The 13777-nt window shown below is 32.5% G+C and overlaps 3 protein-coding genes across 3 annotated transcripts; 1 reads left to right on the top strand and 2 right to left on the bottom strand.

Annotated features, from left to right (window-relative positions):
• Positions 1-42: 42 nt before the first annotated feature.
• cubi_03106 (very large secreted protein) lies at positions 43-9789 on the top strand (the record flags this gene model as incomplete). The annotated part of the gene is made up of 1 exon (XM_029020119.1): positions 43-9789. One exon carries the CDS (start codon positions 43-45, stop codon positions 9787-9789), a length of 9747 nt encoding a protein of 3248 aa, XP_028876126.1.
• A 150-nt stretch (positions 9790-9939) lies between these two features.
• Positions 9940-11669, bottom strand: cubi_03105 (uncharacterized protein; the record flags this gene model as incomplete). Its single annotated transcript, XM_029020118.1, has 3 exons — positions 9940-10124; positions 10176-11396; positions 11483-11669. The coding sequence occupies 3 exons, from the start codon at positions 11667-11669 to the stop codon at positions 9940-9942; spliced, it is 1593 nt and encodes a 530-aa protein (XP_028876125.1).
• Positions 11670-11926: 257 nt separating this feature from the next.
• On the bottom strand, positions 11927-13729 carry cubi_03104 (uncharacterized protein; the record flags this gene model as incomplete). The annotated part of the gene is made up of 1 exon (XM_029020117.1): positions 11927-13729. The coding sequence occupies one exon, from the start codon at positions 13727-13729 to the stop codon at positions 11927-11929; it is 1803 nt and encodes a 600-aa protein (XP_028876124.1).
• Between the last annotated feature and the right edge of the window lie 48 nt (positions 13730-13777).

The raw sequence follows: 13777 nt of genomic DNA, 5'->3' as shown, positions 1-13777 counted from the left end.
TCTTAACATATATTGAGAGACTAGTAAATTAGAATCTCAGACATGTTGCTCCCACTATCAAAGTGGTGCATTCTGTCATTTTTTCTTATTTTTGTGATACATCTGAGTTTATTGGAAGCTAACCCTGCTGAGGAAATCTTCAATACTGTGGCGTCATGTTTAAAGCACAACCGTTTGGGATACGATCTTCCCAAGTTACCTTCCTGCTCTTTGGGTGACTCAAACCAAGTAAGCGAAGCCTGTGTCCAAGAAATTTCTAGTTGGTTACAATCAAAGGAGGAAGGCTATATTAATATACTAAGAAGTAAGAAAGGCAAAATTCTAGCAGATAATTTAGAGGAGGAAAAAATGGGAGATATTTTAGACTCAAATCAGGTTACTTTAATGATAAATGAAGTCCTAAATTCCCACATTTCCTCGAGAAAAAACAAATTTGCTTGCCCCAATAATTGCAATTCCAGCGTAGTTAATATATTACAGAAACTAAAAGTTCCCTTTGAAATTGTGAATAGCATCCAATCATTTCTGTGTAAAAGTAAGAGTTTTTCAGTCGAGACTTGCCTTGAATCTGTTGAACTGAGTCTTGAGAACTTTTTGGATCGAGATAATAAAAGGACAGAAAAATTACACAGATCCACGGCTCTGAGAATCTGTTACAATATTGGACTTATATTTGGAAGAAACCCCTTATTTTTGGGGCATATATTCGACCTCATAGCTTTTGATCATTCTATTCAAGAGCAGCTTGGAGTTAGTATTTCTCAGTTAACTGGGAAGAGCTTTAAAAAGTTAAGTTTAGAGCCAGAAATCATTTATATCTTTGACTCAATTCGTCAAATCAAAATCAAGGAGATTTACCAAATGGAAAACAATAATCAAATTATGAATCCTGAAATTACAGATAGTTCTAGGTCTAAAATAGATGTTTTAGATGCAGACTTTACAAAAATAGAAGACCAACCTAGAGATTATTCCTATGATGAATGCCAATTTGGGAGCGATCTTCTTCTCAAGTTGTATTTGATTCCAATGCAAAAGTCCGAGTTCCTTTGCAAACTTTTTTTCCTATATAGAGGCCTTACACTCCCTGAAGGGAGTAATTATTCAATTCAGATTCCTGAATTGGGGGACTCCAGGAAGACTCTAAAAACACAGATAGAAAGCTCTCTAATGAATTTTGGTGTCAAAAAGGAAACCATGCTGAGACTCTCCAGATTTAAATTGTTTAGTTGTATTGAGTCTCTTTTAGATAAAAAACTAAAGCTTGAAATTTCGGTTGTCTCTGGAATATGTTACTTTATTTACAGAAAAGTAAATAAGGATATGGTCGAGCTATTTGATATTAACACAGCTTCTTATGTCTCACTAGCTTTGGTTTGGCTTTCTAGAAATGCAAACTTTGATTTCTTCCCAAACATGAGCTCTTCAGAAAAGGCTATTTACACCACAAATTTTGGTAGGTCTGTGACATATTTTCTGTTGCAGGCAATGAATGATGGATTTGACATAAATGAATGCAGGAGACATCTTCAAGTGCTTAATAGTCATGAACCATTCATAAGCCAAAGATATCATTCCACACCAGAGTTTCCTTTCGTCAGAGTGATGAATCCAAGTCCAATCAACCAAGATCACGTTAACTTGATTTGTAATGATAAAAGCATCATTTTTCAAATGTTCTCTAAACTTAACCCTTTTAGAGAATTTAATCCAACAACTCAACCAACTATGATCTCTTTTAAGAATACCAGCTCCGGAGAAAATTCCAAAGGAACTCAAAAAAATACCTCAGGAACCAAAGAAATTTTTGATACCACTTTACAACTCTGCTTTGCTGGTGATGTTCCAAGGGGATACCTAATGAATGCTGTTTCCTTCTCAATTGTTGGTTTAAAGGCTTTCCTAAGGAATACCCTCACGTTTTTATCTCAAGAAGCGATTATGTCAAAGTACAACGACATTCAAAGTGGTAAAGTTATAGTCACTCCTTTTAGTGATGTTCTCTCAATAATGGGAATCTCTGGAAGCTATAGTAGCCTTTTAAACACTCAAGAACAGCTTATGTTTACTAACAAGTACATCTGTAGTGGTTATTCTGAGAACATAGATGTAAGAATTAAAAATAACAATATTGTTAAGTATGTTGGATCACCTTTCTATATTATAGCTAAAGATTCCAGCACCTCCTCCAGTAATATGTTTAACTTTATGAACTGTGTCGATGAGTTTATTCTAATCAATTGGAGTAATTTTAGGTATTCCTTACTTAAATCTGACCCAATTATGTTTTGCAGTCTAATTGGAATTTATCTAGCCAGAGATTATACCTATATTCAGTCAGAGATCAATAAATATGCAATCTATGTAACTTACTATGAAATTACTGGTAACATTTTACCTAATAAATGTATGGAGGTAAACTTTTCAAGTATTCCATACATTAAAGAAATTGAAGACGATACAATTCTTTCTAAAGCTTTTATTGATTGTATCGAAAGATATTCAACTTTGACTGACTTTATTTCAAAGGATGAGTTAAAATCTCTATCTAAAATTTTCTCAATTAATGTACTAGAACATGTGGATAAACCTATGGCTCTCCATCGATCTTCTACATTCAGGAGACTCCTGACTTATATTCTAGAGAATTATCCTAAAATTGGAAAAGATAAAGCTTCAAAAATTATATTATCTTTAAACCCAATTTACGGTTTTAACTATGACCAACTGTTCTCAAAATTGGCAGAAAACAACATTCCCTTTAAAGAAAGCGCAATCATTACTGGCTTTGTTGCGAACCAACTTGATGGAAACACAAAGAAACTGGATTTTGACTTCATTAACTGGCTTAGAGACTATTCTGGTTACTACCTACCTTTTGAGAACCATCCAGGCCTAAAAGAAAATGTTCTTAAGCTTTTTACTGAGCAAGAAGTTCTTGATAAGAGTGATTGTATTAAAAAAGTCAATGAATTGTTTGATAAGTTCCAGGTTCCATTAGATGCAAATACTGACTTAATCTGTGATGAATGGGGGACTCTTTTTGAGAACTACCCTAGAAGAAAATCCTATAACAAATTTCTAAAGATAATCGACCAAAACACAGAATCTACAACAGAGACTCAAAAGGATATCATTAACCTTCGAATTACTCGTACTCACCCTGTAGGTATCTCAACCAAAGTGAGTATTGGCTTCAAAAATGTTCCATTAATCTCAATAATCCCTATTCTAGCTAATAGAGGTCTTTTGGACCCCAAAAAAGAGGTATTTAAAGGTTTTCGGACTGAATCCAAAACATTTATGTTTGCAGATCAAGAGAATGAAATGGATATTTCAGCTGAAACTCTTGGACTAAATGATGGAGATGTTCTTAACTTAATTTTAAAAGATTTGGAACCCGAAGTTTTTACCATTAACATTTCCTGGAAGGATACAAACACAAGAAAAGAAGGCAGTTTTTTGTTTAGTATTAAAGATAAACCTCTTAGACAATTTCTCGAGGATCTATACAAAAGAGAGGAACTTAAGGACAGAATAATAAAGTTTTTACTATTTCCAAATGGAAAAATGTTGGATCCTCAATCGGGTAACTTAGATCAAAATATTTCAAAATATGGTTTTGAGACTTCTAATAAGTTAGAGTTGATTACATTGTTGAAAAACATTTCCTTACTTAATTTGAGGCTTATTTGGAGGAATCCCTCTATACTCGAAATCATTCCTCCAATAGATGAGAAGGAGAATTTAAAAGAGAACTTTTTAAGCAAGGAAATACAAATTTCATCCAACGAAATCACAAAAAACCTGTTTAGTGAGATTAAAACTGCTTTGATGGATGAGATATTTGTTATTGGAGACAAATTTGGAGTTGATAAGTTTGAAGTGGCATCCATTGAAATACTTGGAGATAGTCAGAAGTCAAATGCCTTATTATTGGACCATGTTGAAAACTTAATTCAAAACAATCCTGAAAAACATAACATGCTGATTTCTGATTTAGGAATCAATGATCACGACCAAATATTGGTAAATCTGATAATAGAGCCTTTCAAGAGTGTAAATATCGTTTCAAAGGCTCAGAAATGGTCATACATTGCAAAGATTACATCTATTCCTTATAACTTTCATAATGGGTTCCAGTCCCAGTTCCAGTTCGGACTATTTCACATATTGAATATGATTTTAGATAACAACATTGATTTGTACGACATTATAGTTCATGAAAAGTATTTCACGGATAAAAAGGAGGCAAAAAACAGCAAAGGACATTATATCAATATTTCCCCAAGGATCAAAACATTCAATCCTGTCGAAATGCTTATTCAGAATTCACTTATACTTTTAAATAGTAAGAAATTGGTTAAAAGTGAATGGATTTCTCTGATTGTTATTTTGAAGGACACACCAGATATTAATAAGGTAATTAAATTCCGAACTGTGATGACTTCTAATAAAATTTCAGATCTACTTAGAAAAACTTTTGGAAATCATATTAGGCCTGAGAGTCTCTTCACAAAAAATGGCAAAGAAATCAAATTAACTGAGAATAACGTAAACATAATATTTAGTGATATATCACTTAAAGATCATGATGTTTTATACCTAACCTGCATCAAATCTTCATTTGATGTTGTGGATATGAAAGAAGCAAGCAATATTTCTGGAGGAATTAGTTTTGAAAGGGTTGAGGAACTTTTGAGTTCTTATGGATATATAATTCAAAATTACAGAAAAGCAAGGGAGGGTATTTTTGATAATGGTGAAATATCAGAGTACCCAAGAAGATTTAATGATCTTCCTCATCTAGAAATATTTTTGAGACAATTTACTCCAAGTATTAACTCAGAGAGACTGATTAGTGAGTCTCAGGAATACATTTTCCAGCCAAATTATAGATTCCCAAGCGCTCTTGAAAGGTTAGTTCCATTGTTAACTGAAGATTTTCTGGGTCAACCAGTTAACTATAATTTAATCAACGAGTTACATGAGAAACACGGGTTACTGAGTGCCAAAGAAGGAGATCTTTTTGATTTTTTGGCTTGTATCCGATCATTTAGAAGCTTCTTTTTTTATAACAGACCCAAAAATGTTGTCTATTCTGCTAGAATTTACAATATATGTAAAAGAATGGGAAGTGCACTTTTCAGAAGAGAATCTTGGTTAATGGAGCAAGGAATTAGTGGAGTTGTCGTCTCAACTTTGGAGGAGGAACTGTTACACCCAATAAACGTAGAAAAGGATGGTCTATTCTTTAATTCTGTAAGCCTTCTTGGGTTTTTAGGTTCTGAATGTATTGAAACTTTAAAGAATGTATTGGAAAAGTTATATTTAAGCTCTTCCAGGGTCAGAGACCTTGAAATTCCTATAATGGTTAATTTTGATCAAGTTTGCATGCAAATTCAGTCTTTCGTCAACAATTATGATGATTCTACTGGAGAATACGAAAAGATTGTTCAAACTCTGCCTGCCTATAGGCTTAGTCAAATAATTGACTCTCTATTTCCAAAGTTTTGGGAGCAAAGCACATTTGGTGCTTTGCTTCCAAACATTTCTGAAGTGAAATATGCCATTACTCCTTTATTCGATTTTTTTAAGGTATTTAAATTCATAAGAAATCATTTAGAGATTCATTTAAAGCTTCTTAAGGATTACCCTAGCTGTGTAATTTTGTTGACAGCTTTGTTAATTAGAAATACAATGGTCAGTTCCAGTATTAGTCCCTTTGTTTTTGTAAGGAAACTTGCTCAATTTGCATTGGAGAAAGAATATGAAGAAACTAAAAAGCTCAATATGAATTTAAGTCAAATTTTACCCATTTTAGAGAAAAATCCCTATCTCTCTTCAACAAACAGTAAATACGAAACTGGAGATTCTTGGATATGGGATACAATCAAAGGGAATCAAAATATGGAAATCTTAGATTTAGAAAACAAACTTAAACATTCAAGCAAACTTTTGCTAATCTTCAAAAAACCTGAGAACTTGTGTCCTCTATCTACAGCTTCTGAGGAGCCAATTATAAAAATGGGAGATGATATTCAAGCTCTGATAAAATTTTTCACACAAAGTATAATTGAAAGTAAAGCTGGAAGAAAAAGAGAAAAAAGAGGAATCTTAGAAGATTTTAAGATTAGTGATCTAGCTTTGATTTCTGATAATTTAGATCAATTTAAAGCAGATAGTTTCTATAAAATAATAAAACAGGATATAATGGATATCATTAAAAAGAACACCAAAGAGATGAAAAATACCATAGGATACGTAGATATTGGAAACTATGATCATGAGTACGTACCTTTCATAGTTTCTTTTATCGTCATTTCTAATTTAAGTAGAAATAAAAAAAACAAAAACGATTTAATGTATGATTTCTTCAAGTTTTTTATCCAGGAGATCTTTTTAAGTTTGGGGATCATCGTTGGGAATATTGAGGTAAAACAAATTACAGAGAAAGTTCTTGAACATTTTGATTGGACTAGGATGAGCGTTTCTAGAGATAAACTACTCAGTATTTTGGTTGAAGTTACTCCAATTAACTCTGCAACCTTTATAGATGCAGAAAAAACTCAAGCAATTAGGGAAATCTCAGATTTGATTGTCGACATATTAGAATCAAAAGATCCTATTAAGGTCTCTGGCTTAAAATCTTTTACTAAAAGTAATAACTTAGATCTCGGACTTACCCCAAGAGCTCATTTTTATAGATCCATTGAAAAATCTAAATCTATGGTAGATGAAAATAGTGTTGAAGCTATCAACAAGATTCTGCTAGAAAAAGAGGGATATCCAGAAAACTTACTTAAATCATTCAACAGTCATCTTCGAGAGTCAGTCAAGATTTTAAATAATGAGGTTATTCACGTAGGAAGATTGGGAAAAATGAAACTTTCACCAAGACAGGAACACATCGGTGCTATTTTCTTATCTTATGGGTATTCTAATCTTCAAACATCTAGTTTTTTGAACAATTTTGATCATATTCATTGCTTTTCATCTGTATTAAATATTATTACAGATGAACCAAAAAGACTGGACCACTATTATCAGATTTGTATGAGTGTCTGTATTGAAGTGGATGAGATAGGTTATCTTTCCTGTGAGAAGTTACTAATCCAGTCTCTAGTCTCAACTTTGTTATCTGATGAATGGCCTCAGCCTCTCAAAAGACTGGTTTCATTCCTCAAGTATGATTATATTTTTGATCATGATCTTAAGATCCTTAGAGAGATTTATTTGGATGAGACAAATAAAAGACTCTCTGAAAAATGGATTGATTTAATAAGAAGTATGAAATATTCCTCTAATTTGTACAGTATAATTAACCAGTTTAAACCATATATTGACCAAATTCTTGCTGAGAAAGATATTAAAGAACCAAGTTCTGGATTTGGCCTAATTGATTTGATTGGGGAGCTAACTTCTTGTTGGACTAGGGAAACTGGGGAAGATTATATAAAGAAATTCCTAATCAACCATGAATATCCAATAGAGCTATTAAAACCTTTTTTAAACATTTGGCCAGGAGATGGACGAAATAGGATTAATTTAAAAGTTGCTCTTCCTGGAAAAGTAACACTGAAAAGACTCAAAGCATCACTTTACCACGAAATCGAAATTAAAGGAATAGAAAAACAAAAGGATTCTGAATCTTTAATAGACGAAATGATTGAAAAAATAACTCAGTCAGTTTTGGGAGTTAATATCGGACTTGTAGAAAAGATCCCGAATTCTATGCACAAATTAAGTAACATCAAAATGGCTGAGAATGGTGTTAATATTGAAAGTTTAATATCAAAACTCGATAAGAATGGAGCAATCAGCATCTATCTCTCTTTAAATGAATGTATTTCCGAAACTAATAAACAAATTGTCAACAATTTGGAATTATCATACTCTGATATCCTTTCTTTTTGTGTGGGAATTGTAAGTGAAATATCCTATAGGAAAATGTCTAACTTAAATGAACTAAACCAGAACTTTCTTCTTCCTAAATCAGTTAATATCAGAAATGAACTTTACTTTGTGATTGTATTTTACGGATTCCAATTTGCCCTAAATCGTATCTTCCAAGGATTTCTCTCAAAGAATAAGATTAAGGAGTACTTGTTACTCATGAAAGATAACTTATACCAACTTAATAACGAACTTGGAATTCTTAACTTCATCACTAGATTTGTCATGAAATTCAGGCTTCCAATAGATCCAAATGTTCTTTCTTACTATTTGAAGGAAGTTATATTAAACTTTAATTCTGGGATTAGTTTGGACAAGACTGATGAAATCAAGATTTATCAAAACGTTCCAGATATAGTAATATCCAACAAAGGTTTTCATAAGCTAGTCTTTGAGATCACAAAGGAGCTTTTTGATCATGTTGGAGATGAGTTAGAAGAAAAGCACTTTAAACTTTTATTTGAAGAAAGTGATCTTAAAGAATTAATTGAAAGGGGATTCAACCCCATTAATATTCAGGAATTTGTGAACAAGATTACTAACAAAAGCCACAGAAATGTTTTGTTTGAGTTTGGAAAAAAACTTGGAATGAATTCATTAAGCTTTAAGCTGGTTTATATTCACAAGATGCTTCAATCTAAAATTCTTGAAATCTTAAAGGATAAAGATATTTCAAAGTCTCAAAGACAGTTCTTCACAATTATCAGTTCAGATCTTTCCCCAATGGACAAATTAATCTATGAGATGGTATATACATCCAGAGAAAATTGTGTTGTGGAAATGATTAGGAGGTACACAACCACTATAAAACAGAATAATTACGGACCTCACTTTGATTATGCATTCAAGCTTTGCGATGAGCTGCTAACCATAATGGAAAACATGACCCAGGAAATAGACAATGCGTTTGGCTTAGACTATTTTGGAGGTGTTGGAAATTGTGATCGTGTTAGGATTAATGAAGATATTGAACAGTTGAAGCTGGATATAAGCATTATACTAAACTATCTAAATAATTTTGCACTAATTACATCTTTATTTGAGATCAGAGAAACAAAAGACTTGAAACTTGAAAAAAGTATACGGTATGTAGAGAAGAAGATTGAAAGCAAGTCAAATAGACCAAAAATACTTCGTATGTTTAACAAGTGGGACGAACCAATAAACAAGAAAATTCTTCTGGAAATTAAAATTAGAAAAAATATCTTCAATGCAATTTTGTCTTATTTGGACAATCATTTATTTGTTGTAGTACCAATGTTCAGAAAGATTTCAGACTTGTTCAAAAAGAATATGGATATTATTAGTTACCAAAAGGTAAAAAAGACTCTTTCTAAGCTTGTTCTGACTCTGTCCACTGTCAAAAATCCTTACTCTGTCCCTAGTATTATGAAGAACAATTACAAAATCACAGCTGAATACCTCAGAGAAGTGAATAACCACAAAGCTAAGATTTCCTCCCAAGAAAGCAAAGATATTCACATCTTTGGGATCAGTCTCCTTCCTTACTACTTGAAAATTTCTTGGTATGCTTACTACTTGTCTACAATTGCTAAAGAAACTAATGTTCTTTTGAATCAGTTACCTAATTTCAAAGTAAGTAAAATTAACAAAAGTAAGAAAAAGCCAAAGATCAATATTTCCAACTCCTTTATCAAGTCCCGAAGAAACTCAAAAAAAGAGAATCTCAAATTGATTTCTCCATCCAAAATGCCTACTACTAATTCCGGAGATAATAATGATCTAAACCTTGAAAAAAAGACTAAAGGATTAAACTTCTTTAAAAGAATCAATAGATACTTTAAAAAACGTCTAAAATCGAAAAAAGTATAATTATTATTTACTTGATAGTTATAGAGTAGTATAATCATCTACATAGTTACATTATATAAAGAATAATTAATGAGGTTGTTCTGTTTTTAAAATATCAACATAATCATTGCAATTATATAGAAAATTACAATTTTGAGAAATTTTGTAGAATTAAAACCTATTTTTGAATTTCCATAGAAAACTTACCAAATTCTCAATATATTTTGGAAAACCTGCTTTTAATCTCCAATAACCCAAAGGTGCATGGCTGGAATCCGTATAATTAAAAGAATTTACACTATTTCCCGAGCTTAAACTAAACTTATCCAAATATTCTCTCTTTATTAATATATTACCTTTAGAATATAAGTTAAAAAGGTTAATAAAAAGTTAATTATTTTACTTACCTATAATTTCTTCATCTATTGCCATCAAAAGCTTGAAGTTATTGTTAGAGTTGGAGGTGTCAGATATTTCTGTTTCTTCTGTCAGGTTGAAAGTCTTAAGCTCTTTCTTTTTTGGGAGTTTATAACCACGATCAAGAATTTTCCCACTTCTTGCTATATTTTGAAGAAAATCATTTTCACATGATCCCTTAGCCGAATCTTTATTCCTATCCTTAGTAGAAGAGTTCCCTTCTTTAATAGAGTCCAAACAGCTGTTGGTACTTTTGAGACCAAAAATCCTTGTAGAACAGGCAATTTTTAAGGTCTGAATTAAATATTTCAGACTCAAATTTGAAATAGGGACCAAATCTAAGTTCAGCCACTCCCCTTCTTGGTACTCGTTTAGAAAGAAATGCTTGAAAGAGTTACTGTTTACATGTACAACCATTTGGTCAAGGAAAAACTGGATTGTAACGGCCAGTTCTTTATCCCCTATCATTTTCAGATTCACAGGAAGTTTATTCTTTGGAGGGAACTGAAAGGCGACTTTCAAAAAGCCTCTATCTGCTTTTAGAGAAAGAAACCTTTTGTTTGATGTGTCTAAAATTCTAATAGAGTTACTCTTACACCTTCCTTCGAAATAATTAATTAGACAGTAGAATCTGACGTTAATAGGTTTATTTGTGAAGTTCCACTCAATCTGTAGTGGAATCAATGTTTCTCCCATAAAGGCAGATCCAGAGGCTATTAAAGGAGAGTCTGTTTTTACGATACTACCCAAAGCCACTTGAGTATTATCTGGTCTGACTGCAGAGACCCTAAAAGTCTCTTCAGACCATTCCATCATCAAGTGGAGATAGTCTGAACTATTTTTTGGTAGAAATAGAGGAGAACTATCGTAGAAGTAGCCATTGCTCTTATTGTCTTTGGAAAAAAGATAGATTCGGCACTCTTTGATAATGATGTTAAATAGATTTCTTAAGTCTCTCCCCATGAAAATAATCTTAATTGGTTCTGAATTTCTCCCATATTTAATTTTCATCATTAGATTGAAGCCCCTCGGGTTTAAGTTTAGAGGGAACCCAAAGTTGTTGGAAAACTTTCTTCTATTCTCTGTAACAATTGGTTCTGATTCCAAAATCACTTCTAAAGAATCTTGGAGATTTTTGACAATTTCAACTTTTTCTACTAAATCCTCCTGTTTTGTCTCATTTCTGAATTCTTCAAATAAAGTTTCACCATCTAAAACTGGAATTAATAGATTTAGTGATTTCAGGACCGCAAGGAGGCCCAAATTGAATTTAGTCTCGCATTTAAAATTAACTTACGTTTCTCAAAAATCTGAATTTCAAAGCTATGCCTTGAAATATAACTATTAAAGGGAAAATTGATTTTTGCATCTCTGAAAATCTCAAAGGCAAACTTCACATAATTGTTTTCCCAATTAAAATAACAACCAACTAAAAGGAATGAAAATGTGAATAAAAAAAATAGTGAAAAATAAAGCTTATACATTAATCTTTATTGAAATGGCTATTTTTACAATAGCTAATTAATTAATTACTAATACCTGGACAAAACGTAAAGTTACCCAGGATGCACACAAGAATTGCATGATGTGATCCCAGTTTAGAACTTTGATTAAAAAGTAAAATAACTTTCTAAAGGCAAAAATAAACGGGTTAAATTTTTTTTTTTTAACACATTAGATTGGAAAATAATTTCTTCATTTTTGTAGGTATTAATTTTCTGATTTCGTTATTTTTGAAATTTTAAAACCAGGATGAAATGCTGTCAAACCATGATCCTGAGCTTGTAGACTTTGTCGTTGTTGTAGTTACAACTGTAGTTGTATTTAAAGAAAGAGTAGTGGTAGTGTTTGGATTTCTAACATCATCCTTAATTTTTGAAAGTTCTTCCGAAGGGATATTAATTGAGGGAGAAAGCCCCTTGTAGACCTTCCAATATACCAAAGGTTGGTATGTAGGACTATCTTGGACAGTTGCTCCATTTAGATCTTTATTAGAGATATTGATACTCAGTGCAACAGCTCCCTTATAGGTAACATAAAGTTTCGGCTGTTCTTCAGTATCTTCTATTCCTGCTTCCAAAGAAAGCTTGGATAAATATGCGTAACTTGCAACCAAATTAGACAAACTTGTGGAGGCCCAAGAAGATGTTGCAGTACAGGAAGATGTGATGAGAGTACAAGGCTTTGAATTATTGATTCTATCTAAAGTATTGTATAACTTGGGACTTAAAACAAAGATATCCCCGGAAACCCATTCTCCTGGATTTGGGGTTTTAACATAGCTCATAGAAGAAGTTTGAGATGAGGAAGGAATAGAAACGGTAATACCAGTTTGACTGAAATTAATAGACACAAATAAAGTTCCACCGGAAGTTAATGAGATAGAAATCGGGTAACTGCCGCTTATTGGGGACACAAAACCATATCTAAGAAAGGATATATTAGGCTTCCAGGAAACTGGAGAAACGATGGAGATTGATGTAGACTTACATGAGTTGTCATAGGTATTCAAGCTGCATGTAGATAACCTTGGTACTTCAAACTCACTAGAATATTTCCATGTAGTGTTTAGTTTTGCTCCTAAATCATTTTCAAGAATTGCTCTGGTAGGAGTATTTAGATTTCCAAGCCTTGGAACTGAAGCTAAAATTGACATGCTGGAAACTAGAATTAAATAGATAAATGCTTTAGTCCAAGCAAGAGTAAGATTTACTGTTGAAGCACTCTTCATTTCCGTATTATACATCGCTTTGTCAAAATGCTCTGGATTATCTGAAGTTAATTCAAGACAACAAGACTTCAGTTTTGTCTGAGCAAGACTTGAGTTGTTGGCATCCGACAAAGTGACAATGAGTGAAGAAGAAGTTAATAAAGACTTATTAATAGAGAATGAAATAGATGCTGCTGCACTCTGTATGCTTGGAACAATTAGATACTCTTGTGCTTCTAAAGTTAGCTTTGGAGCTGCAGTTGTAGTTGTAGTAGTTGTAGTGGTAGTAGTAGTAGTTGTTGTTGTTGTTGAAGGAAGAGAAAGAGAGCTATCGAGGTTATTGAATCCTTGTGTTGTTGGTGTAGATACTACTTGAGGAGAAGGGCTGTATCCGGTGTGAATAGCACCATACTTAGCATAGGTTGTATCACAATAAATCTCATTAAAAGAAGATGATGGAGACATTGGAATACTTCCCAAAGAAATATTTTTAGAACCAAAAGGACTAACATGAATTTTATCTTGATACAAGCCAACTATAAAAGAACACCTATTATATCCCGATATTGAGGGAGTTGTGAACCTCACAGTACTCCCAGAAAATGTGAGTTCAGATACTCCTCCCTTACATCTCAATTCCGCTAAATAACCTTGGTTTTTTTTTCCGAGCTTGAAAAGAACATCAGTATCCTCAAACGGAATCATAGTCATTGCCATACCATTTCCAATACGGCCATCTTTTCCAATTACATCAGTATAAGTTCCTCCTTTTCCTTGACACTCACCATTTTTTGTTAGATAACACCACTCTGGAATTCCACCATCATTCCCCATATTTCAAGATCTATGAAATATTAAAGAAAACTAAAAAAACTTATTTTC

The sequence above is a fragment of the Cryptosporidium ubiquitum genome (assembly GCF_001865345.1).
Source record: "Cryptosporidium ubiquitum isolate 39726 chromosome Unknown contig_5, whole genome shotgun sequence".
Lineage (NCBI taxonomy): Eukaryota > Apicomplexa > Conoidasida > Eucoccidiorida > Cryptosporidiidae > Cryptosporidium > Cryptosporidium ubiquitum.
This window is presented reverse-complemented; position numbering and strand designations above follow the sequence as displayed.